At 38.1% G+C, this 26,257-nt stretch overlaps 1 protein-coding gene across 2 annotated transcripts in view; it reads right to left on the bottom strand.

Annotated features, from left to right (window-relative positions):
• Positions 1-26,257, bottom strand: part of LOC150081505 (uncharacterized) — a 363,757-nt gene that overhangs the window by 32,131 nt on the left and 305,369 nt on the right. For both annotated transcript variants that reach the window (XM_090379341.1, XM_090379342.1), the window contains exon 11: positions 24,959-25,057. In XM_090379341.1, the coding sequence (XP_090235467.1) occupies positions 24,959-25,057 (99 nt within the window). The remainder of the gene's footprint in view (positions 1-24,958; positions 25,058-26,257) is intronic.

The raw sequence follows: 26,257 nt of genomic DNA, 5'->3' as shown, positions 1-26,257 counted from the left end.
ATTTTTAATTCAAACACCAGTAAAGTTGGCAAAGGAGATATCATGGCACTTGGTGACTCACTCCACCAGTGCATGGCTCTAGTGTGAATGTTTTAACTACTGAGGTATTGTTCATGTTCTGTTAATATACTTTTAATCATTATAAACATTTAATAAATTTTAGCACTGAAGTCTGTTTCACATTTCCTTACTGTATGAATATTTATTAGGTTAAAGTTACATGTATAAGCGTTATCATTAATTTCAGTTATATCACATAAATAATATGTGACAATAATATTAAATATAAAATAATATCACAGAATGACAAACTTTCCACCTAGTATTATAATAAGTTCAAAACTGGAATAATTAAATTTACTGAAGCAACATTTGAAGCTTCTAGAGAAGAAATGCACATTATCTTCCATTCCATTTTTGAATTCTGAAGTTTCTAGAGAAAAATGCATATTATCTTTCATTCCATTTTTTGATTCTGTCCAGAAACATGCCTAGTTTTAGGAACTTTATTTTCTAATGTAAGGGCATTTGAAAGGGCATATTGAATATAAAAATAAGACTACAAATAATGGCACTTCTGTGTCAAACGGGAGTTCAAATTTTTCAGAAAAATTACAACAGCAAGCATTAACATTAAAAGACAGTGGTCTGCTACATACTTGCTATTAAAAAAAGTGAACAAATGTTTAAAAAATGAAAGGTGGCACTCTTCTGAGTGCACTACCATTTGGGAGTTCCCAACACTCCCAATCTCTCCTCCTAATCAGCAGTTTGACACAGAGGTTGTCCCCTTCCAGATGTCTGTCAACTGGTATTCAAGGGATTCCTCCAGAATCAAACACACAGTTCCCACTTGACATCACCAGACAATTTAGCCAACCCACAACCACTAATCCTACCAACCAATTTATAAGTGGCCAACATGGAGTAGAAAATATACCCAAATGATGAAAGGATTCAGGAATGTATCACCACCAGATGTTCTTATCACCAATTTCAACTCAGGAGGCCCAGAGTTCCAAGCGATTTCTAGCAAGCACCCCCCCCCCTATAAAATAGTATTCTGTACTGTTATAGAACAAATTTTAAAGACATCTCTTCTAATAGTCTAAAGAAAAAGTAATCAAAGGCTTAAAAGGAAAACAGCCTTTGCTCCTTCATTTAACAAAATTAACCATGAACACACTAACTTCCAGCTGCTTTGTCACCAGATAGCACTGTTCCTGCTCCTTGCAAGGTTGGAAACCTGGGTGGTAAAGCCTACCCCCCCCAGAGTTAAAAGGGGCAATGGTGGATTTAAACACATTTATATTATTAGAGCCATAAAGCCTACTGCCCCCCACCACCCTTCCCAAAGGACTAAAATTGTGTGAAAGCAAATGAACCACCTTTATTTCTTCAACAAAAGCAATTATCTCTATGGTATGCTTTTAAACTGAAATTCCTGCCAGACCACCCAATGTAGACTTCCATTTTTGAGGTTGGTTGGTTCGGTTTTAATGGGGGCTTTTTGGCACAAGGGCAACTAAAGCCAAATTTTATCAGTCACACTAATTCTGCAAAAGAGATAATTTTTTTTCTTCTGAGTCATGTGTTAGATGAGTTTGTATAAACAAATCTGCTTTAGAAAATTAAATAGGTCGGACAGATCTGTATCATCACTGAGAATATGGTTCATCTCTAAGGAATTATTCTAGGTTAAAGTTGATTTAAAATTTGCCAATCGAGCAGCTTGATTGTGGGGACAGTCAAGGGGAATATGTTTCACTGTTAGCAGAGCAGGACAATGACGACAGTGAGGAGATTCCTCACCTGTGGCGGGTGAGATGGGTGTGCCCAATGCATGTCCATGCAAGGACAACCATTTTCTTTATTTGGAAGAGTTTATTATGGGTTTGTTGTTGCCATACTGATGCCCACTGGTCAATACATGCTTGTTTTATAATGAGTTCACAGTCCATATAAGGAACTAAGGCTTGTTGTTATGATGAAATTTAACCACACATAGGCTGCTAGAGCCATATTGTATCTTTCTAATGGTTAGTATGAATTTCTATGTTTATTGTAATAGCTCTTATATTTTATGATATATTCCTATACAATTTAGGAATGTAAATAGTTCTGTTTTATTAGGATCTTCTCCAAGAATATGCAATAATACTAGTGATGACTGTACATTAGCAAATGGTTTACAGGTGTTTGAATGAATATTTAGAAACTGGGGACAGTCCACTAATAAATGATAAACAGTCAGTTGCACGACATGATGTGCATTGGGGAGTGTTGTCATTCGTTAATAGATATGGGTGAGAGAGAGAGAGGTGAATATGTCCAATCCTTAGCCTTCCAAAAATTATTTAGTCCCACCAGCTTTTCCAAAACCGGAGAGCCACAGCTTTAGTTCTGGTTTTATTAGGTAGGGTTTGTCTCCTGGAAAACCTCTCCAGATTATTGACCAGCTATTGTAACATGCTTACAGATAATTTGTAATCAGTATACGGAACCTGAAAAGTTTGTGAAATAATCTGGTCGTTTGGCTGAAAGATCTGCTCTTTCATTTCTTGCTATCCCAGGATGCCCTGGGATCCAGAAAATGACAGCAGAATGTCACTGTTTGGTTCAATTCATTACAAGCAAGTAATTTAGAATGGATTTGCTTTATTACAGGGTGAGAGGAGTTGGTATTACTAACTATACGCAGAGACAGCACTGAGTGAGTCGATGTATATTAAAGCAGCCAAAATCAGAAGTTCAGTGACATGATACAGAGCTAAATTAATAGCATAAAGCTCAGCAGTGAAGATATTGCATTCTACTGGTAATGTGACAGAAGTGGTGAATGATGATAAGATTGATGTAGCACCTACTTGGGTCTCAGTTTTAGATCCACCTGTATAGGTTTTACAGGCCTGTGAGTTAGAAGCAGAGTGAGTTTCATATAACTGGAAGATATTGGAGGGAGACAAGGAGTTCTTTCCACACTGTTAAAAATACTCATCATAAATTGCAGGGATATTGTCCAAGGTGGATCTGATGGTGTCATGTCCTGAAATATATTGCCGACTTCTTATGTTCCATGATTGAGCCAGTTCCTTAAGTCTAAGTGGAGCAGGTTCGGTTTTCATTTTGTTTACTATTGTAAAATGACTCTCATTCGATATTAACATTTCCAACTAGGGCGAGGGAGAAGACTGCAGATTTTTGCACCATACAGCAGAAGTAATGTTTTCCTGCAAAGATGTAAGGGAGGTTCATGGGTCTCGATGTAAAGGCTCAGAACTGGGGAGGTTCTGAAAGCCCCTAGAGTGCTCAGAGCAATGTGCTGGATGGTGTTTAATCACTCAGAAGTACTCTTCAGAGCAGAGTAATACAATGGAAAACAGTAGTCCAAGCAGGACCTGATGAGAGCTCTCTATAAAGATGGATAAGGGTATGTCGATCAGCACCCCATGACATGGATGTTACACACACTGGAGGATATTCAATTTCTTCAAACAGATAGTTTGAAGATAGGTCACATGTGCTTGAAAGTTCAGGTTTATCTAGTATCAGGCCAAGAAAATGGATAGTATGAGCAAGAGGAACTGGCATGTTTTTTTATCTTTAGCTCAGGATCAGGACGAAGTGATTAGTTTGCAGAAATGAGTGGTGGTGAATTTCTGTGCAGCAAGATAGTATCCATTGCGTGAAGTTCAGAATTCTATTCTGTTTAGAGCAATTTGTAGCTGTCTTTCAATAGTATTCATATTTTGTGATTGGCAGGAGGATATGGTGAGGTCGTCTGCATACATGTATACTTTAATAGTTTTTGGTAGATCTTCCAATATATTGTTGACCCTAATTTCAAATAGGGTTGGACTTAGTATGGAACCCTCTTCTTGAATGTAAGATGCTGACAGGATGTATTCATATTAGACTTGAAAAGTACGTAACTTTAAAAAGTTCTGAATGATTTGAGGGAGACAGCCTCTCAGCCCTAACTGACGCATATCTTTGATAATACCATGATACCACGTGGTGTAAAATGCTTTCTAAATATCTAGTTTGGCCATCACTAGATGTTGTCTCCTGATGGGGTATGCTGGATTCAATTTTCACAAGTAAATGTAAGGTAGACCTGTTTTTATGGAAGCCATATTGGTGATCAGAAAGATTTTGGGAATCTAGAATCCAGGTAGGCCTCTTATGTACCATCCTTTCGAAGATTTTTCTCAAATAGCTTGTCGCTGATATCAGTTTAATTCTGAACTAGAGAGGGATCTTTGCTTAGCTTTGGTATAGCATAAAAATAGGAACGAAGCCATGAGAGAGGGTATGTGTTTTCTGAGAAGATCCTGTTATAAAATAGCAACAGTATGTACAGATCAGCTTCTTCACACAGATGTTTCAGCATACTGTAGTGAATGCCGTCAGGTCTTGCTGCACTATTTGGAGATTTGCTTAAGGATTCTTTGAGCTCAGCTAGAGTAAAGGGCTGGTTATATGGAAGTGAGAGATTAGTTGAAAAATTCAATTATAAAATATGTTTGTTTAAATTGTTGAAAGGAGGTCACATAAGAGGAAGATGCAGAAATATAGAAAGATTCTGCTAAGGCATTCACAATGTCAGTAGGAGAGGACAGGAACTAAGGAAGGTGAAGACATGGGGTTGAGTGGATTTTTTGCAGCTTGATCTGCCTTCTCATTTCCTTGGATTCCAACATGCCCAGGAATCCAGCAGAGCCTTATTGCTGTGTAATGTTCTGTGAGATTTATCAACTGTGTTCTGATTTCTTTCAAAATAGGATGAGAGTAGGGATATTTGTGTTGTAAAGCAGCTACTGCATTCAAGGAATCGGTATAGATTATTATCTCTTGATTACACATGTTGTTGACATCTTAAATAGTCATTTTGACTGCATGAAGTTTAACAATGTAAATACTGCAACTAGAGAAAAGTTTCAGAGATAACACAAGTTGGAAGGACCACTGCAGCACCTACACATTTAGATCCATCAGTGTATATATTTGCAGACAGCGTGTGTGTTTGCTGATGCATGAGCTGAATGTAGCTGCTGTATATTTATTTTTATCCAGCGCCTGTTTTCCCCCATTTCTGAAAAAAGTCACCACATAATAGTTTGAATGTGGACCATAGTGGCACCATTTTTCCAGTGTCCGGGTGGATATTTGTCTAGTGGGACATTCCAGTTCTACATTACATTCTTCAATCTGATTCCAGTGGGTTTTTTCATTTGGTATATTCCTGTAGCAGTTCATGAAAGATGGGTTAAAGAGGTGATGCCAGATAGGATGTCAGGGAAGACTCAGAAGTTTGGCTGCATATGTAAGCAGAAGCATCTGTCTTCGAAAGGATAATGGAGGTTCATGTGCATCGAAACAGACTATGGACTGGCGATGTTTAGAATGCACCTAGTGTGCTGAATGGTACCGAGGGACTGTAATGTTGATTTTCGAGCCGAGTCATATATAGGTGCACCAGTTTATTGGGGATCGGATTAAGGTTCTATACAGGTGAAGAAAGGAGTATCGGTCAGCTCCCTATGACATCACAGAGAGCAGTCTAAGGATATTCATTTTCTTCATAAAAATAGTTATTACATGCTGTATGTGTTTTAGGAAGTTTAATTTCTTATCTAATATTAAACCTAGGAATTTGATGTTATCATTGACTGGTATAACATGATTCCCCAAATGAAATTCAGGATCATTCAGGTGCATTTTTCACTTCTTGAAGGAATGTATAGCAAAAGCTTTCTGTAGAGACAGTCGTTAACCATTTTGTAACATCCATGATTGTGTTTTATTTATTGACAGCAGGAGTTTCCTTTCAATGAAATACATATTTTAGGAATGATTGGAAATAGTGAGGTCATTGGCATAAAGCTAAGTTCCTACGGAATTCGGGATGGTTGTTGTTAGAGTGTGTATTCTAACTGCGAAGAGCGTGGCACTCATGATAATGGACCTGAAAGGGTCAATCTTCGAGAAAGCTCTGAATTAATAATGGTAAATGTCCTCATAGTCTTAGAGCATGTAGGTCACGAAGGATGCCACATGGTTTCAACGGCTTTCTCTATATCTAAGTTCACCACGACCAAACGTTCATTCTTTATGAATGCATTTTACACATTCGCCTCAGCCTTTATCATAAGGTCTAGGGTAAACCTGTTTTTACAAAACTCACAAGGATCCTGGTTCATAGTAGTTTGAGTTTCCAGATACCAGATGAGGTGACTGTGCACCATTTTTTCTAGAGTCTTACCCAAGCAGCTAGTAAGTGAGATGGGTCTATAATTGCAGGTCTGACTGGTCTTTTTCTGGCTTTTGGAATGGGTAAAACTATATAATGTCACCAGGAAAGTAATGTGTGATAAGTATTCAGCTGAAAAGTTTTAGGAGAGGGTAAAGGGTGCTCTCATTTAGATTCTTTAACATTAGGTAATATATGCCATCTAAACCAGGTGCACTGTTGACTGATTTCTTTAAGATTCTTCTAATTCATACATTGTTAGTGGTTCATTATAAGAGAGGGCTGACTTCATTCTGAAATTTATTTTATATTTTTCAGTTACTGATTTAACTTTTAGGAAAGATGGATCATATGCAGTTGATGCAAAATGGTGAGCAAAAGATTTTGCGAGAATGTTTGTAGTATCATCAGGAAGGGTTATCTTCTGTCCTTTGAGACAATGATTGAGGAAGGAATTGATCGAAACTTTCCAGTAAGGCATCTTATTTTCCACCAGATTAATCCTGCACTTGTGTCTTAAGTGACAGATGAGACAAAATGAATACAAGACTTTATTTAGCCTATTGCCTGATGTAACTGGCATGTGCTTTAAGGTTTCTTTTAGTTTATGAGATTAGCAGGGGTTGGATTCTTTTGAAACAGATTCCACACCTTTCTTTTCTCTCTTAGCAGCACATGCAATGTGTTTAACAGCATCATCTAAGGATTGATGCTAGATGATATGTTTTTGATGCTAGATGATATGATCAGCTAGTGTAATGCTGGATGTATATTTATTCCGATTACGAACCTAAGGGGGCATAAATTAAAATTGAGGAAAGACAGATGTAGAATAGATGGGCAGAAATTTGCATTTAGCCAGCAGGTGGTTAATTGCTGGAACAAACAATTAGAAGGAATTGTTGTGCAAATTTTATTTTATTTTATTATTATTATTATTTTTTTTTTGGCTGATGTTGCATAAGCTCATACGCTTGCTTTCTTGCATCACATGCCACTACTACTATTCAAGTCAGCTTTCGAGAATTTCCATTTAGTTTGACCGCTTACTGGTAAGTGTCTCTATGTGCAGAGCTTACAGATTATAGGAAAATGGTCACTATTTAAAGGGTTGTCTAAAACTATCCAATCAAAGTCTGGAAATAATGTGGGTGAGAATATTGATAGGTCTATAGCAGAGGTTGAGCATGCCAGAAAATAGACACAGGTATGAGAGCCTGTGTTAAGCAGTGCAAGATTATGCTTGCACTGCTAGACTATTTCTTCAAGAAAGGCCTCTATTTTGCATCCCCGGTTGTCTGTCTGTAAAGATCCCCATAACTGGTGAGCACATAAAATCATCCAACACACAGAAAGGCAAGAGTAGTTGTAGGATAAGAACATACAAGGGTAAGTGTTATTCTAAGAGTGAGGTGTACTGCAACAACTAAAGAGGTTTGTAGAGGAATATATCTGGAAGGGAAATATTTTAGTGTAAATCAATACAGATACACCACCATGTAAACTGTGGGTAGTGATCCTGTCATGCCTGTACATGTATAGTTTCTAACTGAATGCATCACCTATGGAGAGAGAGAGAGATAGTTTCTTGTAGACAGATACTTACTGGATGATGCTGATTTATCAAATGATCCATTATTTAACTTTAGAAGTAGAAGGTGTTTCTGATTGCTTTTTAGAGCCAATCTGTTTATAGTATTCCAATTTTAGTTTATCTTTTCTTGGGAATATGGGTTGTGAAGTATTCATATCTTCCTTAGCATGTATTTCGAAGATGGTTTCATTGATGTTGGCTTCATCATTGAAAAGGCGACCACCTCCACACTGACATGCTCATGTTCCAGCCTGTGACTTCTCCTTCGGCATCTGAAAGAAGGAGAAGGCCGACAATCCACCTTTTGTCTTCTTGCAACTCTAATCAGCACACCAAACTGAACATTCTAACTTTCCCATCTACACAGATGATTTAGTCAGAAGTGTTCATGGATCTGTAGCTGTCTTTCTGGACACAATGATATTTGAGGATTCTCTGAATGCAGCATATACACTGCAAAGTTGCATACTACAGAAATATCCATGGATCAAATACACCACCACAAAACAACCCACCACCACTGAAAACATATTATATACTGAGTAAATATACCAACACGGAGTAAAATTTCATTGCAGCATTATCACCATTACAGCCTTATTAACAACGATATATAATATATAATCTTCATCTAGTCACGTGCCGATACTCTGTGTCGGGACGCGACTAGACGAAGTGACAAATTCTTAAAAATGAAATCAACTCAACTGTTCTTTATTAGAACAAATGTGGTTGATGTAACCCGTGACTTAAAGTTTAACAATTTTTTATCTTAAAGTAAGCTTTTGTGCTGAAATATTTTTATGATGATGTTTTTTATGATGTTTTTTAATGTTAATTTTCGGTAAAATTTATTGCAGAATTAAACATCCTCTTAATGCAGAGAAGTGTTTTTATTTATAAACAGCTTTGTTTTATTTTATTGAGTGCACACCTCACTTGGTCTTCAGACTCCACATTTAAAAAAATTGGCAGTCTTGTTTTGTGTGTTTGGAAGCAAATTAAAAAAAACAAAGTAATACACAAAAGGGGAATTCTCCTCCATATCTTATATGAGTGAACATTTAGAGATTATCTTACAATTGACTATTAAAACTTTTCTTTCATAATAATAAACTTTGCTATCATAAAAATAAAAGGATTGGGTTGTTTTGATTAGTCCAAAGATGAATCAGGACATTAGGTGTCAGTAGCATGTTCCAAAGTCACATTTTTTAAAGGGTGGGAGTAAATTCCCTCCTTGGAGTAAATCTCTTGCATAAACCTAAAAGTGACTGACTAATAATAGCTATGATTGAATAGCTCTTAATAAATTATCTCTATGATTGATTCCATTCAGCAACATTCTCAGTTTAGTGGAAAGCAACACACTAAATCAGCCTTGTATTCTTCATTGAGAAAATCTAAGTTAAATTTAATTTGAAATAACTGAATATCAGCCATACATATTTTCTCCTTCTTTGTTATCCCATTCAAAATAATTTCCTTAGTCTTGCACACACTGTTCCATATGTTTCCTCCAAGCATAGAAACATTTCTGGAAACCATCTTCTAGAAGTGCTTTTAATGCTTTGGTCCCTTTTTCCTGAATATCTTCAATAAGTGCACTTTTCAGTTAGGGGAAAGAAAAAAATCACAAGGGGCTAGATCTAGAAAGTAGGATGGACGTTCACACACAAGGATTTGTTTTTTTGGTCAGACACAGGTGAACACAGAGCTGTTGTGTGCTTGAGAATTGTCCTTATGGAGCATCCAACCATCTTTCAACAATTTAAGTCTGTTCCTTAGAATTTTTTCACATAGCCTTGTCAGAACTTCAATGCAGTATATTTGACTGATAGTGATTTTGTGGGGTATATTCAGCCATAATAATTCCATTAATATCAAAGAAAACAAGAAGCCTAGTTTTAATTTTTGATTTTGACATCTTGCTTTCTTTGTTTTGGGGTTGTTTTGTCTTCCATTGCATCGACTGTCTTTTAGTTTCTGGGTTGTACTGGAACAGTTAACTTTCAGCACAAGTAATAACAGTACTCAAAGTCTGTAACTTCTTCAATTTTTTTCAAAACATCTTCATAAATTGGAGTCTTCTCATTCTTTGCTTTTCACTGAAAATTTTGGCACCATCTTGGCACACATTTTTTTTATGCCTAAATTTTAAGTTAAAATTTGTCTGTTTCTTTGTCCATACTTAATTTTTATGGAACCATTCTAATGCTTAAACGACAATGCAATATGGCCTGTGAACACAGTTTTAGAATTTTACTCTTGAAATGTAAGGGAAATTGGATGCCGCCATGATACCCATCATAACTGCAAAAGACATCAATTCTACTGCATGATGGAAGAGATTAAAGATTGTCAAAGCTTTGCTCTAGACCAGAGGTTCCCAATCTTTCTTGGTTCACGGCACCCTTAGTGTTGCAGTAATTTTTTCATGGCGCCCGAGGCCAAAAGAAATACCTAACAGTTCCGTTTATTAAGTAGTTAGGTCCAAACAACTCAATAAGTAATGTTGAAACTGTGAACCACCTTGAGCTAATAGTTCGTGTGGTGTCTGACAGATGTAGAGTCTCACTGCGTTTCCCTCGAAAATTTTAAATATCCCATGGCACCCCTGTGAGTTCACTGCGGCGCACAGTTTGGGAACCGCTGCTCTAGTAAACATGGATTTCACTATTTCAAGCCTCCAATAAGCAAAGTGGTGGTATTGCAATGGTTAATGAATGTCATCTATCACCCACATACATGAATATATTAATTCAGAATTATACAATATTATATAGGGGTAGAATTTTTTTCAGCCTGGACTGTACTTGTTAACAGGAGAGACTGCTTCTACAGGGATGGGACACACTTAAATAGAAAGGGTGCAAGAATATTTGCTGATGCTATCGAGGCAGTGTTAGGTGGGTCGGAAAACTGCTAGCTTGGGGGGAGACAAAGACCAATAGATTGACAGTAGCCACTGGCAGAGGTGAAAGAGATTCTTGCACTGCTTCTATTAGAATGAGCAGAAGCCTGAAACACAAGATGCATGATATTTCAGAGACTGCTGGGAGCCATTGCGGTACAAGTAAACACATGGGTTGTGTTAGGGTAGCTAAGAATAGAAACAGGTGCAGGTATACGTGCGTGTACACCAATGCTAGGAGTTTAGTAAATAAATTTGAGGTATTGCTCAAAACATCAAAGGCAGATATTGTTGGGATATCAGAGACGTGGTGTCACACAGATATAAGGGATGCAGAACTGCAATTTGGGGAGTACAACGTCTACAGAAAGGATAGACAGGATAGGAAGGGGGGAGGGGTTATGCTATTAGTTAAGAAACATAAAAACCAAGGAAGTGAAGCCAGTCGACATTGCTGGACAGTGCAGTGTTGAGTCAGTTTGGTGTGACATAAGCATTGGGAGATCAAAATTGAGAGTAGGAGTGTGCTATAGGCCTAATGACTCTGATGAGTATAATAAGAAACTGTACAGGGAAATAGAGTGGGCCAGTAAATCAGAGAGTCTTATAATGGGAGATTTTAATTTCCCAGATATTGACTGGAATTTGGGGGCTGGTCACTCACACACTAGCAGGGCTTTTGTGGATTTATTGGATGATGTTTTCTACATCAGCATGTTCGGGAGGCAACAAGAGGGAGTAATACTCTTGATTTTATTATCAGCAGTGATTCTTCATGCATTAAGAATCTGCAGATAAATGAACCACTAGGTGGCAGCGATCACAGTGTGCTGAAGTGGGATTTACTCAAAGAGGTAACTACCATTAGGGGTAAAGGGAAGGGATATTGCTTCCGTAAAGGCGACTACGATGGACTGAGACAGTATTTAAATTCTATACAGTGGGACCAACTGATGATGTTACCAACAGCAAATTCAAAATGGGAAGCATTCAAAGAATTAATCTTGGAAGCTACTAGGCTTTACATACCAACTAAGAAATATTGTTCAAGGTTTAGGCCAAAATGGATGTCAGATGAACTAATGAGGCATATGGCAGAGATACTTACAAATTAACACATGACACAGAAGCCTATGATAGATACAAGTTGATATGCAACCAAGTTACAAAGGAGGTTAGGCAGGCGAAGGCAGATTACGAGAAATCCTTGGCAAGGGATGCAAAGAAAAACAGCAAAGAGTTCTTTACTTATGTAAACTCTAGAAGGAAGGGGATGAATCAGATTGGTCCACTTGATATTGATGGGTCAACTGTTGATGACCCTGCTCAGGTAGCTAACAAACTAAATGAATATTTTGCATCGACATTCACACATGAGGAGTTATTCAGCGAGGGGAATGCCAGAGGTGTATTCAACTCTAGCAGTAAGCTACAGAATCTTGAAATAACTGGGAGTAAAGTGGAGGAGAAACTGTTGAAGATAAACAACAAGAAAGGCACCTGGGGTGGATGGGATCTATCCAGTTATATTAAAGGAGGCAGCAAAGGAAGTAAGCAAACCCTTAGCCATAATTATGAGGGCTTCCTTGGACTCAGGGGAGGTACCCATAGACTGGAAATGTGCAAATGTGACCCCAATTCACAAAGGAGGATCAAAGGCTGACACAAGTAATTATAGACCTGTGAGCTTAACTTCTGTTCCAGGAAAATTAATGGAGGCACTGGTTAAAGAAGCACTGCAGGATCATTTAGACAAGACTTCAGTTATAGCTCGGACACAACATGGTTTTGTTAAGGGGAAGTCTTGCCTGACCAATTTGATTGGATATTATGATGCAGTCACAAAAGAACTGGATGCAGGGAATAGCTTTGATATTATATACTTGGATCTTAGAAAGGCTTTTGATACTGTTGCACATGGAAGACTGCTACACAAATTGGAGCAGTGTGACATTGGAGGCAAATTGCTGCTATGGATAAAGGGGTGGTTGAGGGGGAGAAGACAGAGAGTGGTAATCAATGGACACTGCTCATCGTGGACTAATGTTATTAGTGGAATCCCTCAGGGCTCAGTGTTGGGTCCATTATTGTTTTCTGTATTTATAAATGATATTGATGATGGTATATCAAGCTTAATGTCCAAGTTTGCAGACGATACAAAGGTTGGCAGGGTTGTCAAGGACTGACACTATGCTGCTGCAACAGGATCTGGAAAGGTTGAGCAGATGGGCTGAGAGGTGGCAAATGAAGTTTAACATTGACAAATGTAAAGTACTACACATGGGAAACAGCAACTCCAGAGCAACGTATCAACTCTGTGGTTTGTTTGTTTGTTTGTTTGGTTGGGGATTTTTTTGGCGCATGGGCATCTATGGCCATAGTGCGCCATACATAGGTTAGTATTTCTGCTATTTCGTTATAGATCGAGGGTCAGGAGACTGATTTTTGACTAGCTAAAGGAGGTGGTATACATTGATCGCTTTGAGAAAAGTAAAAATCTTTGAGACATTTGTTTTATTGCCCAAAAGTGAAACAAGTGTTAGTGGGTCTTCAGTTGTGGCTGGAGTGAAGATATTCTGGCGTTCTATTGCAAATTTTGCGCATTCCACAAGGATATGTTTCACTGAAAGTACTGTTTTACAGTGATCACACTGGGGGTGATTCTCCCCTCTTAAAAGATAACCATGAGTAATATTAGTGTGACCTATTCGGAGACGAGCTAGTATTACCTCCTGTTGTCGAATTGCACTGAGGCTTGAAGGCCATTGCTCAAGTTTTGGCTTGATACTTCGAAGCTTATTTTCAAGTTGATTTTGCCATGTTGATTGCCACTGGTACATGCATTTTTCCTGTATTATTTGTCTATAATCGTGATGTGGAACTCTCCACTGTACATCAGGTGGTAAGTCGGCCGTTTTTGCGGCACTGTCCGCTAATTCATTTTCTGGAATTCCCATATGTCCTGGGACCCAACAGAAGTGTATGGTTTTTCCAAGTTCAGATAAGGTATATAAAGAGTTTGTTATTTCTTTAACGACAGGGTGGGTGATGTTCATGGTGTTTTCCAGGGCTTGAAGTGCACTTAGAGAATCAGAGAATATTATGCTGCTTTCAATATTGGAGGACTCGATATGCTTCAGTGCAACCTGAATTGCCATTAGTTCAGCAGAAAAGATACTGAACTCATGTGGCAGTTTGTAGGCTAATGTTATGTTCGGGAAAACTGCGGCGATTCCAACGTGGGTGTCATTCTTTGACCCATCTGTATGAACTACAATGAAGTTTGGAAACTGCTCCACCACTGCATGGTACAATTGCAAAAAATTTTCTTTATTTAGTGCAGATTTATCCCATTTATGAAGGTATTTATCACATAAAGGTGGAGTAATTCTCCACGGTGGAAGGAGTAGTGGAGGGGTACTTGTGATATTATCAAAACTCAGATTAAGTTCTTCTAGAAGATGTCTTATTCTTATACCTAACGGTCTGTTAGCAGTAAGGCGGTTATGGTATAACCTGCTGTGTTGGGGAGTGAAAAGTAATTCCCAATTTGGGTGTTCGGGCATAGATCTAATTTTATATGCATAGCGTAATATAAGTTGTTGCCTTCTGATAGAGAGAGGGGGTTCGTGAGCTTCGGCATATAGACTATGTGTTGGTGACGTACGATATGCTCCTAGAGCAATGCGTATTGCACTATGATGGAGAGGATCAAGCCAGCGAAGGACACTAGGCCTTGCTGAGCTATATACTGGGGCCCCGTAATCAAGTTTTGATCTTATTAAAGATCTGTATAGCCGTAATAAGGTAAGGCGATCAGCTCCCCACTTTGTTGCTGAGAGAACCCGGATGATATTTAATTTTTGTTGGCAGGATGTTCTTAGTCTTTTAATATGTTCCAGGAAGGTAAGTTTATGATCTAAGGTGATTCCTAAGAATCGTATGCTGGGTTGAACTGCTATTGGTTTTCCGTTCAGTTGTAGTTCCGGGTGTAGGTGCAATTTACGTTGTCGGCAAAAATGGATACACAACGTTTTTTGAGAACAAAGCTGAAAACCATTGGTTTGTGCCCATGTACTGATCTTATTTATTGCCCCTTGTAATTGTCTCTCGATCGTATTCATGTTTTTCGCATGGCAAGAAATACTAAGGTCATCTACGAACAGTGCCTTATCAATAGTGTTCGGAAGTTGTTCAGCAATGGTGTTTATCACAATTATAAAGAGTGTAGCGCTGAGTACAGAGCCCTGGGGAACTCCTTCTTCCTGAAAAAATAGTTTGGACAGCGAAGTTTTAAATCGAACCTGGAAAGTTCTCTTGTCTAGGAAGTTGCGTATGAAAATCGGGAGATGGCCCCGAAGTCCATGGCGATGTAGCTCACGGAGTATTCCATACTTCCACGTGGAATCATAGGCCTTGCTGATGTCAAAGCAAACCATTACATGGTGTTCCGATCTAAGGAATGCATTCCGAATGGAATTCTCTAGTTTTACTAGTATATCTAGTGTTGATCTGTTCTGTCGAATGCCGAATTGTGCAGAATTTAAGAGATTGAAATTTTCCAGGTACCATATCAGTCGACGGTTCACCATCTTTTCCAGAATTTTGCAAAGGCAACTGGTCAAAGCAATGGGTCTATAGCTAGTAGGGTTTGTCGGGTCTTTTCCAGGTTTAAGGAATGCAAGGACTGTAGCGTGGTGCCATTGCTCAGGGAATGTGTCTTCCCGGTAGAGCCTATTGAACAGATCAAGAAGTGACTGCAGTGATTCAGCACTTAGTTCCTGTATCATTGAATAATGGATATTATCTGGTCCTACAGCGCTACGCCTAGATGTTGACAAGGCTCTATGTAGTTCGTGGATAGTGAATGGTAAGTTATATTGTTCTTCTGCTTTTGAAGAAAAGTTTAACTTTTGTTTTTCTGAATTTGCTTTGAATCTTCTGAAGGCTGGTATGTAACTTTCTGTTGCTGATGTTTTGGCAAAAGTTTCTCCTAGTATATTGGCAATTTGGGCGGGGTCAGAAATGTTCTGCCCTCTCCATTCCATGATAGGCTGAGGTGTCGTTTGATATTTACCACTCATTTTCCTGATTGTTTTCCAAATTTTGTGTGTGGGAGTTGCTTGATTGATGGTTGAAGTGAAGCGAATCCAAGCGGCCTTTTTATTACTGCGTCTAACATACCTGGCTCTTGCTCTAACGCGTTTAAACTGAATGAGATTAGCTGTGGTTGGATAGCGCCTAAAAGTATTCCAAGCTTTATTTTGATCTCTTTTTGCTGCACGGCATTCGTCATTCCACCATATTTTTGGGTGTACAGGTAATTTTGAGGAGGATTTTGGTATAGCTTGTCCTGCTGCGTGTAGTATAGTTTTTGTGACATACTCAACCGCTTCCTTGGTTGGGGATTTTTGTATAATTTCAGGGTCCACTTTAGCTAATTTTTTATACATCTCCCAGTCTGCTTTATCAATTAGCCACCGAGGAATTCTAGTAAGTTGATAAGAGGGTTTATTTACTAATTCAATTGTAATGGGAAAGTGATCACTATGCAGTGGATCATTGTTTGCCGTCCACTTTAGAGTAGGATACAAACTTGCAGAACAGATAGACAGGTCTATTGCAGTATATGTTCCAGAAGGAAGGTGAACGTAAGTAGGTGAGCCGTCATTTAGAAGGAGAAGGTTGTTATCATCTAAACATTTTTCAATTAGTTTTCCTCTTTGGTCAATATTGTTGTTACCCCATAGTGTGTGATGACCATTTAAGTCTCCCAGAATGAGGAAAGGTGTGGGGAGTTGAGCTATGAGGTTGTTTAGATCATTTTGTTGGATGGGATAGCTTGGTGGAATATATAAGGAGCAGATTGTAATATGGATGTCAGCAGCTACACGGACCGCTATTGCCTCGAGAGGAGAGTTTAGTAAGACCTGTTTGACAGGAACAAATGGGTTTGTTATAACAGCTACTCCACCATGTGCAGTATTTTGATCAGTTCTATCTTTTCTAAAGATATTGTAATAAGACAGTTTTGGTGTGTCTTGAGGTTTGAAATATGTCTCTTGGAGGCAGAGACATATTGGTGTGTATTTAGAGATAAGGTCGTATAGGTCATTAATATTGGCACGGAAACCACGACAATTCCATTGAATTATTGTGTTCATTGTTTATCTCTAGTTAGACTTTCCGAGCGTTTTCTTGGTGCTGAGGTTCTCTGTTTTTCACTCTTGTTTTTGTCTTTCTTTCGAAAGTAGGGCCTTTCTGTTTCCATGTCTTCTTCTACAAAAATGTGTAGGACCGGGTCATCTGGGGGTATTTCCTTAGTATCCATTTCCTGTTGGTGAGTAGTTACGATTTGTTTTTCTTTGTGCCCTTCATCCGGGGAGTGGTGATTTTCGATTGGTACAGAAATAGGCGTATTGACTGCCTGAGTTTCAGTTGTATTGAACAGTGTTTTTACATAGTTCGAGAAAGACTCTTTTGGGGGTACTGTTAGATCAGTTTGCGATGCGGTTGATTGGAATTTTTTGGTGATTTGAGCATACGTAGATCTATTTGCAAGGTTTGGTGGTGAGATATTTCGCTTAGCTTCTTGATAGGACACGTTATGATTGGTTTTATAAATCTGAATAAGTTTCTCAGTTTTCCAGCGTTCACATGTTCTAGCGTAAGCGGGATGATCTTTTTTGCAGTTTGGGCATATCGGTTGGGGTGCAGTACAGGCTTCGCAGTTGTGATCAACTGACCCGCACTTTGCACAAGCAGGAGTTCCCCGGCAAGCTGTCTGGGAATGTCCGTACTTCTGGCATCGGAAACACCGTAGGGGATTTGGAATATAAGGTCTGACATTACAGACGAGATATCCAGCCTTAATGGATGCTGGGCGATGTGGTGTATTAAAGGTCAAAATGAGATTACGTGTAGGAGTCAGAACTCCTTCTTTTCTGGTGGAAATTCTCTTGACCTGTATAACGCCTTCTTCTTTAAGTTCTTCAAGCATCTCCTCTTCGGATACATCTATTAAATCCCAATCAGAAATCACTCCTTTAGAGGTGTTCAGTGATCTGTGGGGTGTCACAGTAACTGGTATTCCAGCAAAGAGATTAATATTCAAGAGTCGCTCTGAGTGTTTACTATTAGAGGTCTCGATCAGAATATCTCCTGACCTAAGTCTTTTTACAGACTTAGGAGTTCCAGCTCTGCTTTCTAATTCCTTCTGTACCCTAAATGGCGAGATTTTGCCAATTGCATTTTCACCAGTTGAGTGCATGATCAGGAAAGCTGGAGTAGGATAGATGTCAGAGTCAGTTTTCTGCCGTTTTGAAGTTCCTGCAATAGAACTGTCTTTCTTTTTTGTTGACTGGGGTGCATCTGGCAGCCCAGATAAGTCAGAGTTTGATTTACTCATGACGTGCTCTTTTTGGCCCCGGGAGATTACCTTTTTCTCCCAGGTTACCAGCCCCGCCACGTGGAGGCAAGAGCGGTGCCGCCTAGTGACCCAAGCGAAGTGAAGGTTAGTATTAACGAAAAATAAAAAAGGGGGTTAAAGAAAGGTACTTTCCTTTCTGGGTTATATAATATAAGAGATCTATTCAATTATAATGCTCAAGAGTTAACGGACTTGCGAAACTCAGGAGAAACGTATATACAGTAAAGCGTATCAGATAATCACTATGAAAAGGCGCTGTGGTCACTAATATCGCTTGGCACTCGGGGCCACTCTGTGGTACTACACTGACAGTGGTAGAGAATGAAAGGGACTTGGGGGTGGTTGTGCAGGCAGATATGAAGTTCTCTGAGCAGTGCAGACGGGTGCAAGAGTAGCTCATGGTGTATTGTCAATGATATATAGGAATTTTTCCAGCAGGGATAAGGAGGTGATTATTCCCTTGTATAAGGCAATGGTCAGGCCACACCTAGAGTACTGTATACAGGTCTGGAGGCCTCATTTCAAGAAGGATGTAGAGCTGCTGGAATGAGTACAGAGAAGGGCAACAAGATTAGTGAATGGAACAAAGGGGTGCTCTTACGAAGAAAGGCTTAATTTTGCAAATTACAGTGTCTGGAGACTAGGCACCAGCGAGGTGATCTGATAGAGGTGCATAAAGCCTTGAATGGTTTGAGCATGCTCAATGCTGATGGGATTCTTCCTCTAGCTCAGAATAATCACCTGAGAGGGCATAAATTCAAATTGAGGAAAGACAGATGTAGGATAGACGTGCGGAAATTTGCCTTTAGCCAGCGGGTGGTTGGTTGGTGGAACAGACTTCCATCCCTTGTAGTGGAGGTTGATAGCCTAAATAAGTTTAAGGCTCAGCTGGACAGGTATTTTGAACGAACAGAGGGGTGAAGTGGAAGTGGTTTTTTTTTTTTTTTTTTTTTTTGGCTGATGCTGCATAAGCTTGATTTCTTGCATCAAATGCCTCTACTAATGCTAATGCTAATATAGTATACAAATTTAATGATTTATTCCATACAGGGTGTTTCAAAAGTGATGGTCAATAATTTAAAGATGAACTGTACAGACTACAATATGCAAAAAACGCCTAGTAAACATGGGTCCTTAACATGTTTACTGCCCACTACAAGTTAATTTGTATTTGGTGATCTGACCCAGGATGCCACATAAGATTTAACCCGGACTGGTAGGACTTGCCTTTCAGGTGCAGCTACGAGTATATTCGTAGCAAATATGCGAAACTGATGGATAGTGGGCTTTATTCACAAAAAATAATATTTTATTCACACAAAGAGCTAGCTTCTCTTAGCACACTGGACAATAACAGCATGTTCCATGGCGTTTGTTATTTCTTGTACATACTCGATACAACTTAATCGGGCATGGTGGTATAGCCGACTGAAATTCTAAATAATGAATTTTACGTTCAGATCTAATCTTCTTTGGAACGTTTAGAATTTTTTCTCCAATCAAAGATTCAATGCAACTTTTCCATCAAGTTACGGGTTCCACCACAAAAGAAAAGGATGTATGTGTTATGCATATATATTTCTATAATATGTAATGCAATATTTTCCAGCCATCTGATGGTTTTTCTTAGCGCTGAATAATACAAGAGCATTTGATCCTATCGATCTATGAACCAGAACCACACGACTCATCAAAAACTCTTCAAATTCCAAGTCACTCATATTAGCATAAAGCTCAAGCTCTTCTTTGGTCAGTGGTCTCTTATCCATGTTTTAGGTTTTTTTTTTTTTTTTTGAGGAAGGAAAAAAAAAAAAAGCAGCACATAACAAAGTTCTAAATACAACAAAGTCTCTGCCACTGCAGTGGATTTACACAGAGCACTGATTCATATACAGTGAATTCTGCAAGTAACAACACATCTGATTTAATCGAGTTAACTCATACTTGGCTGCTGCGAAGAATTTTCTATTACACAAGGCAACTACGAGATAATTCACGAGGCTTTTTACAAAAACAACAAGCTATTTTTTTATGACTTTTGGTGGTGAATATATATTATAATTTGGTTTTGAATAATTACTCAAATTGACATCGGAGACCAGTTTACCTAAATAAGCCTTGGCAGTTGGTTGGTTATTGGAAGTTTAATGGCGCATCAGCATCTAAGGCTATCGTGCGCCAAGTCTAAGGTAATAAAATATAAATATGTAAAAATATAAAATAGCATATCTAGTTAATATATTATAAACAAAAATATGGCATAAAACATTTACAATATATTAATCATTAGAGCAATCTAAATAAAACTATGTAGATTAATCAGTTGTAAAAACCTGAATATATCTGACACATTGTCATCGTCGGATAAAATCTGCCTGAATGTATAAGGCTCAGACAGATGGTTAAAACCTAAATGGCATTCATTACTAAAATATGACGGATAGTTAAAATTGCTTTACAATGTCTACACACAGGACAATCTTCAGCCCTCAGCAAATACGAATGCATCAGGTGAGAATGTCCTATGCGTAGCAGAGCAAGAATTATTTCCTCCCGTCGGATCCTGCGCTGACTAGAATGCCAAAGCATTATTACAGGCTTAATTTCATTCAGCTTGTTGGTAGGGCACCCATTCCAAGATTCTTGCCAACGTGCGCATAATTTTTGGTAGATCAGTTGCTTTCAGTCTGTATAGGGCACTGATAAGTGGATGCGACTTTGTGGCATTGCAGATTTTGCTGCTGCATCAGCCTAGTCATTGCCTCTGATATAAACATGGCTAGGGATCCAGCAAAAGCGAATATCGAAATTTAACTCTAAGAGAAGAAGAACTCTTTATTGCATACAAAATGCACATGCTGTACACAATACCCTTCACGGCTACAAGCCAGGGGTTGTAGCCGTGAAGGGTATTATGTAACTGATACCATGTTGGTATCAGAGGCAATGACTTGGCTGAAGCAGCAGCAAAATCAGCAACGCCACAAAGTCGCATCCGCTTGTCAGTTCCCTATACAGACTGCAAGAAACTGATCTACCAAAAATTATGTGTGTGTTGGCAAGAATCTTGGAATGGGTGCCCTACCAACAAGCTGAATGAAAGGAGGGGTTGTAGCCGTGAAGGGTATTGAGGGAGTGTAATATTTGCTGCACCCGACATAACACTGGGTGAGTGCTTCTCATATCTTCTGTAATATGCTTAGAGAGTCCATATATAGCATGCACTTTTGGTACTGGTGGGTTCTTATATGATCCAAGGCCAGTTTTACTGCATGTAGCTCTGCAGTGTATATGCTACATTCACTTGGAATACAACTGCAGATTGTTTTGCTTGGAAAGACACAAGCAGATCCCGCAAACTCTTCAGACTTCGAGCCATCTGTATAAACCGGCAAAAATTCAGAATATTCGGCAAGGTGTGCTGCAAAGAGTTGTTGATATATACATGGTAATGTGTTAGCTTTCAGCCAACCCCTAAGAGTGAAGTCACAAGATGGAGATCGTATATTCCAAGGGGGAAGAACTTGCTTGACTGACGTGGATATATTATCCAACGTGAAGTTAATATCATGAACCAGCTCTTGAATCCTGATACCAAAAGGCCGACTGGCAGTTTTATGCGTAATATATAGATTTTTCCACCATGGCACATAGACAGATGTCCACGTAGGATGGTCAGGCAGGGATTTTATTTTTATAGCATATTGTAGCGACAATTGTTGACGTCGAAGCATCAATGGTGGTTCATTGGCTTCAACATATAGACTTTGGACAGGCAAAGTATGGAAAGCCCCCGTGGCAATCTGAATGGCTTTATGGTGGATTGGATAAAACCATTGGAGTACAGAAATTCTAGCAGAAGAGTAAGCTTGGGAACCGTAGTTAGTCAAGTTTAGAGCGAACAAGTGCTCGGTATAGATGCAACAATGTGCTTCTATCTGCTCCCCAAAAGTTGGAGGAGATAGCACTGAGGATGTTCAAACCCCTCATGCATTTTGCTCTAAGTTGACAGATATGGTGTAGGAATGTCAGTTTTTTTATCAAAGATAAGTCCCAAAAATTTTGTTTCTGGCCTTGGCAGTCAACATGTTAAGTGAATCATTTTCGAATCATTTTCTAGTTGGGATCCACCACTGACGTGTTTGTTTATGTTAGGTTATGCTCATTTTCTTTCTTTCCCCTCTCTCAATGCTCTGAGACGTAGCAGGCAGACTACTACTTGTCAAAGGATAGTTGACATCGAAAGAGGTTACAGCAACAAAGCGTATGCAGACATGCACTTCATATATGGTAAAAGCCAACAGCAGTGCACGTTTGTACCAAGGGGAAATGTCGTACATTTCCCGCTGAAGGCAGACCAACAAGCACACGTTCATCAGGGTACATCAATGCCTTAGAGAACATGGGCGCTTCGCACATGAAGTACAAGCAGGTAGGCCTAGAAGCATAACGCCTGATGTTGAGGAAGGTGTTAGAAAGAACAGAACAAAATCCAGGCATTTCGACAAGGAGGGTTGCTCTGCAAGAGCAACTGAGTCACAGCAGCGTGTCACAGCAATTTTACATCACCAATTACTGTACCCCTACCAAATCCAGTGTGTACAAAGTCTCAGCAGACTTTGTACACACCCAGACTACCCTCCTAGAGTGAACTTCTGCCAGTGGATGCAAAAACAGTGTGTCCTGAACCCCCAATTTTTAAACAACATTTTGTTCACTGACAAAGCTGGGTTTACTTGTAATGGTATTTTTAATTCTCATAACTGTCACGTTTGGTCCGACGAAAATCCTAATGCAATTCACGAGTCACGACATCAGTAATGTTTCTCGTTGAATGTCTGGGCAGGACTACTAGGAGACTGTCTAACTGGAGTACACTTTCTGCCAAACAGGCTAACAGGAGAGTTGTACCTTCAGTTCCTGCAGAATGTTCTTCCAGCCCTCCTTGATGATGATAATGTTCCACTTTAATAATGCCAAAACACATGGTTTATGCACGATGGTGCACTGGCACACTTTGCTCAAGTTGTGACTCGGTATCTAACTAGAAGGTATGGTCAATGGTGGATAGGTAGAAGTGGGCCTGTATTGTGGCCTCCCAGATCACCAGACTTAAATCCTATGGATTTTTGTACCTGGGGTCATGTAAAAAGCTTGGTGTACACTTCTGATATTAACACAGTCGAGGAAGTGCAGCATTGGTTGAAGGAGCCTTTCAGCAAATCGGAAATGACCCAGGAATGCCTGAGAGGATTCGCAACTCAATGCAGAGAAGACTACAAAGCTGTGTACGGATGCAAGGACAGAATTTTGAACACCTTTTGTAACACGTAACATCTGTAAAATCCTGTGCTGTTGAAACCAAAAATTAAAAATGTATAATATTATGTTTAACAAAACCACCCTTAGCAAAGAATTCACAGCTTTTTGGTAAACTAGTGCTCCCATAGTCAGTGGCGGATCTTAACAGAAAATGTGCATTATCTCGAAAATGGTTAATTTGCCTGATGTTCACTGGGACACTTTTTGCTTATTTTAGTTTGTAATTTTCACCTTTAAATTATTGACCATCATTTTTGAAACACCTCGTATAAAAACATTTATTTATTTGAATTATTAATATTTTATTAATTCAAATAAAATTTAATATTAAAATAATATAACATTTTTCTTTAAAAATTAAAATATCTATTACAAATATGTCAATGAGAATTTTAGTATTCCTCTAGTATGTTCTTGTTTTGACCAGCATTACTGATTATTTTTTAATGAGAAATAAAACCATAAAAATATTCTTTACTATGCCCAGATATATTTTCCAGAGAGTTCTGGTTTCAGCTTTGATTTTTCTTCATTCATGTTGCTGTGCACTGGAAGTGAGTCAGTCAGGAAATTTTTTTTTGGATAAAATGACATTACTAAATATATATATTCTTATTATCCAATATAGTGTCAGAATAAAGAATAAAATTATTAAATGCACCACTTTAAACTATTCTTGTCATTTTTCATAAAAATAGTGAATGGTGTAGTCACACCAACACGTTTGCTAGTGTGACTTTGACACTCTGTAGATTATTATCAATGTACAGCTAGTGTGAATCACTTACAAATAAACTAGTTAAAGATGAGATTATATGATATATTCACTCAGCCTTGAAGGCATAAACTAATAGAGATTTCTGTTTTAGAAGCAATAGCTTACTTCACATAAACAACTCATCTTGACAGTGTTTAGTTTAAAATTACATTGTTAATCCTGTTATTCCTGCATTCTATCAGTAACAATTTGAATAAACTTATGTTAAATGGAATATTTTAGCACCTTGCTACACAACAGAAAAATCATGTGAACATAGGTAAATTATATGTAGAATTCCACAGATGATAAGCCTAGTGATAAAACTGGTTTTCAATTTTCAAAATGTTTAAAAACAGTAAGTTTGCAAACAGTTAATATTCAACACGTACCTAAAATGTATACTACTAGACAGTGATTTTCAATGCCTTTATCTGCATTTGAACTAAAAATTTAAAGAAAAAAAAAAAAAACTTGTAATCACATAGGTTCTTTTATATTGTTAGAGAACTTCCACCTGATATCCACAATGCGGTGCACAAATAATAGGTAAAATATTAACTCGAAAATGCTCAAAAACTGCCCGTTAAAATTGAACCAGCATTTATATAGTCTTTTTTTAAATTAAGTCAAAGGCATATTTACAATGAAAGTATGAAAGATGATTACATATATACATATGTACTTACTTTTTTATACTTATGTGGCAAAGTATTCCTTTCTATAGTAGCCTGTGATGCTCCACGATTTACTGCCATTCGCCGTTGTTCAAATGCACGCATATAGTCCTATAAGATTTTTTTTAAATAATGAAACTTATAACTATTTTAAAGAACAGTATTCCAGTGTTAACTAGATAAATATTTCAATCACACAAATAATTTACTAAGTTCTAGAAATGTACATTGTGCTTTACAAAAATGTTTAATGGCATGAAGTTTTCACAGATTTTTTACTGCACAATTTAGAAATCATTAATCAAATACAACGTAAGGTGCATAACATTATTTATACTTTCTGCATGTTCTATGAGTATAAATAATATCAACACTTCTAGTAAAATAAGTGAAAAAAATATTTTTCCCCGCTTTCAAAGTAATAACAACTGCTGGAACCTATCTAAAATACATTCCACTTCTTCCTCACTAGGAAGGCTACTAATCTCAACATCTTCCTATGAAATGTAATGCTCTTATTCACTGTTACAAGAATCAGTACTTAAAATCATTGCTGCTGAAATTACACCTTTTTAATTCTATCCCCCCACTTACTTTATCAAGAACCGATAAAAGAATTCTAATAGAACCCACTGGAACAAGAGAGCTCATTCTCTTAGAATAGGTTCTTTTATTCCAATAGAATGCCGAATCACTCACATAGTATTGATTTTGAATGGATTATGATAAATTATTTTGAAACTTTGAAACTAAAATTAATGTAACACAGAGCGAAAAAGATACACAAATAGATTTTGACAAGTTTAATAATGGGAAATATACATATATTATATTATATTAGATTAGATTAGATACATACAAACAAAAAGCTTTCGTTGTTTTGTCAACCTTCCTCAGTTAAACTGACAGTTAAGAATGGAGCACAAGGGCGTGTACTGCCAATCTTGTATGTGAAGTGCGTGATTAACTGTTGGATGTTTAAGCCTGTGGCTGTAATGCATGTGGACGTTGCCAACGTTTGTCAATAGTCAGGATTCCTGTTTCGATGATAGGGTTCTTGTTGTTGCTTGGGTTTTATTGGCGCATTAGCTACTAAGGCTATAATGCGCCAAAACCTGGTCATAAAAAGTAAAATTTTCAGTGGCCTATGATTTAGGTCACTAAGTCAACGTATAAAAACAAGTATAAAATAAAAGACAAATATCAGTAAACAAGTAACAATAATAAGGTAGATTTTTTAAATGTGAGTAAAAAGGTTTACTGATTTCAAAAAGCTAAAAATAGCAGACACATGGTCATTGTCGGATAAAA

The sequence above is a fragment of the Mastigoproctus giganteus genome, chromosome 8 (genome assembly GCF_048544385.1).
Source record: "Mastigoproctus giganteus isolate SK-2022 chromosome 8, ASM4854438v1, whole genome shotgun sequence".
NCBI classification, from domain to species: domain Eukaryota; kingdom Metazoa; phylum Arthropoda; class Arachnida; order Uropygi; family Thelyphonidae; genus Mastigoproctus; species Mastigoproctus giganteus.
The sequence above is the reverse complement of the archived record's forward strand: the minus strand, read 5'-3'. Positions and strand labels throughout refer to the sequence as shown.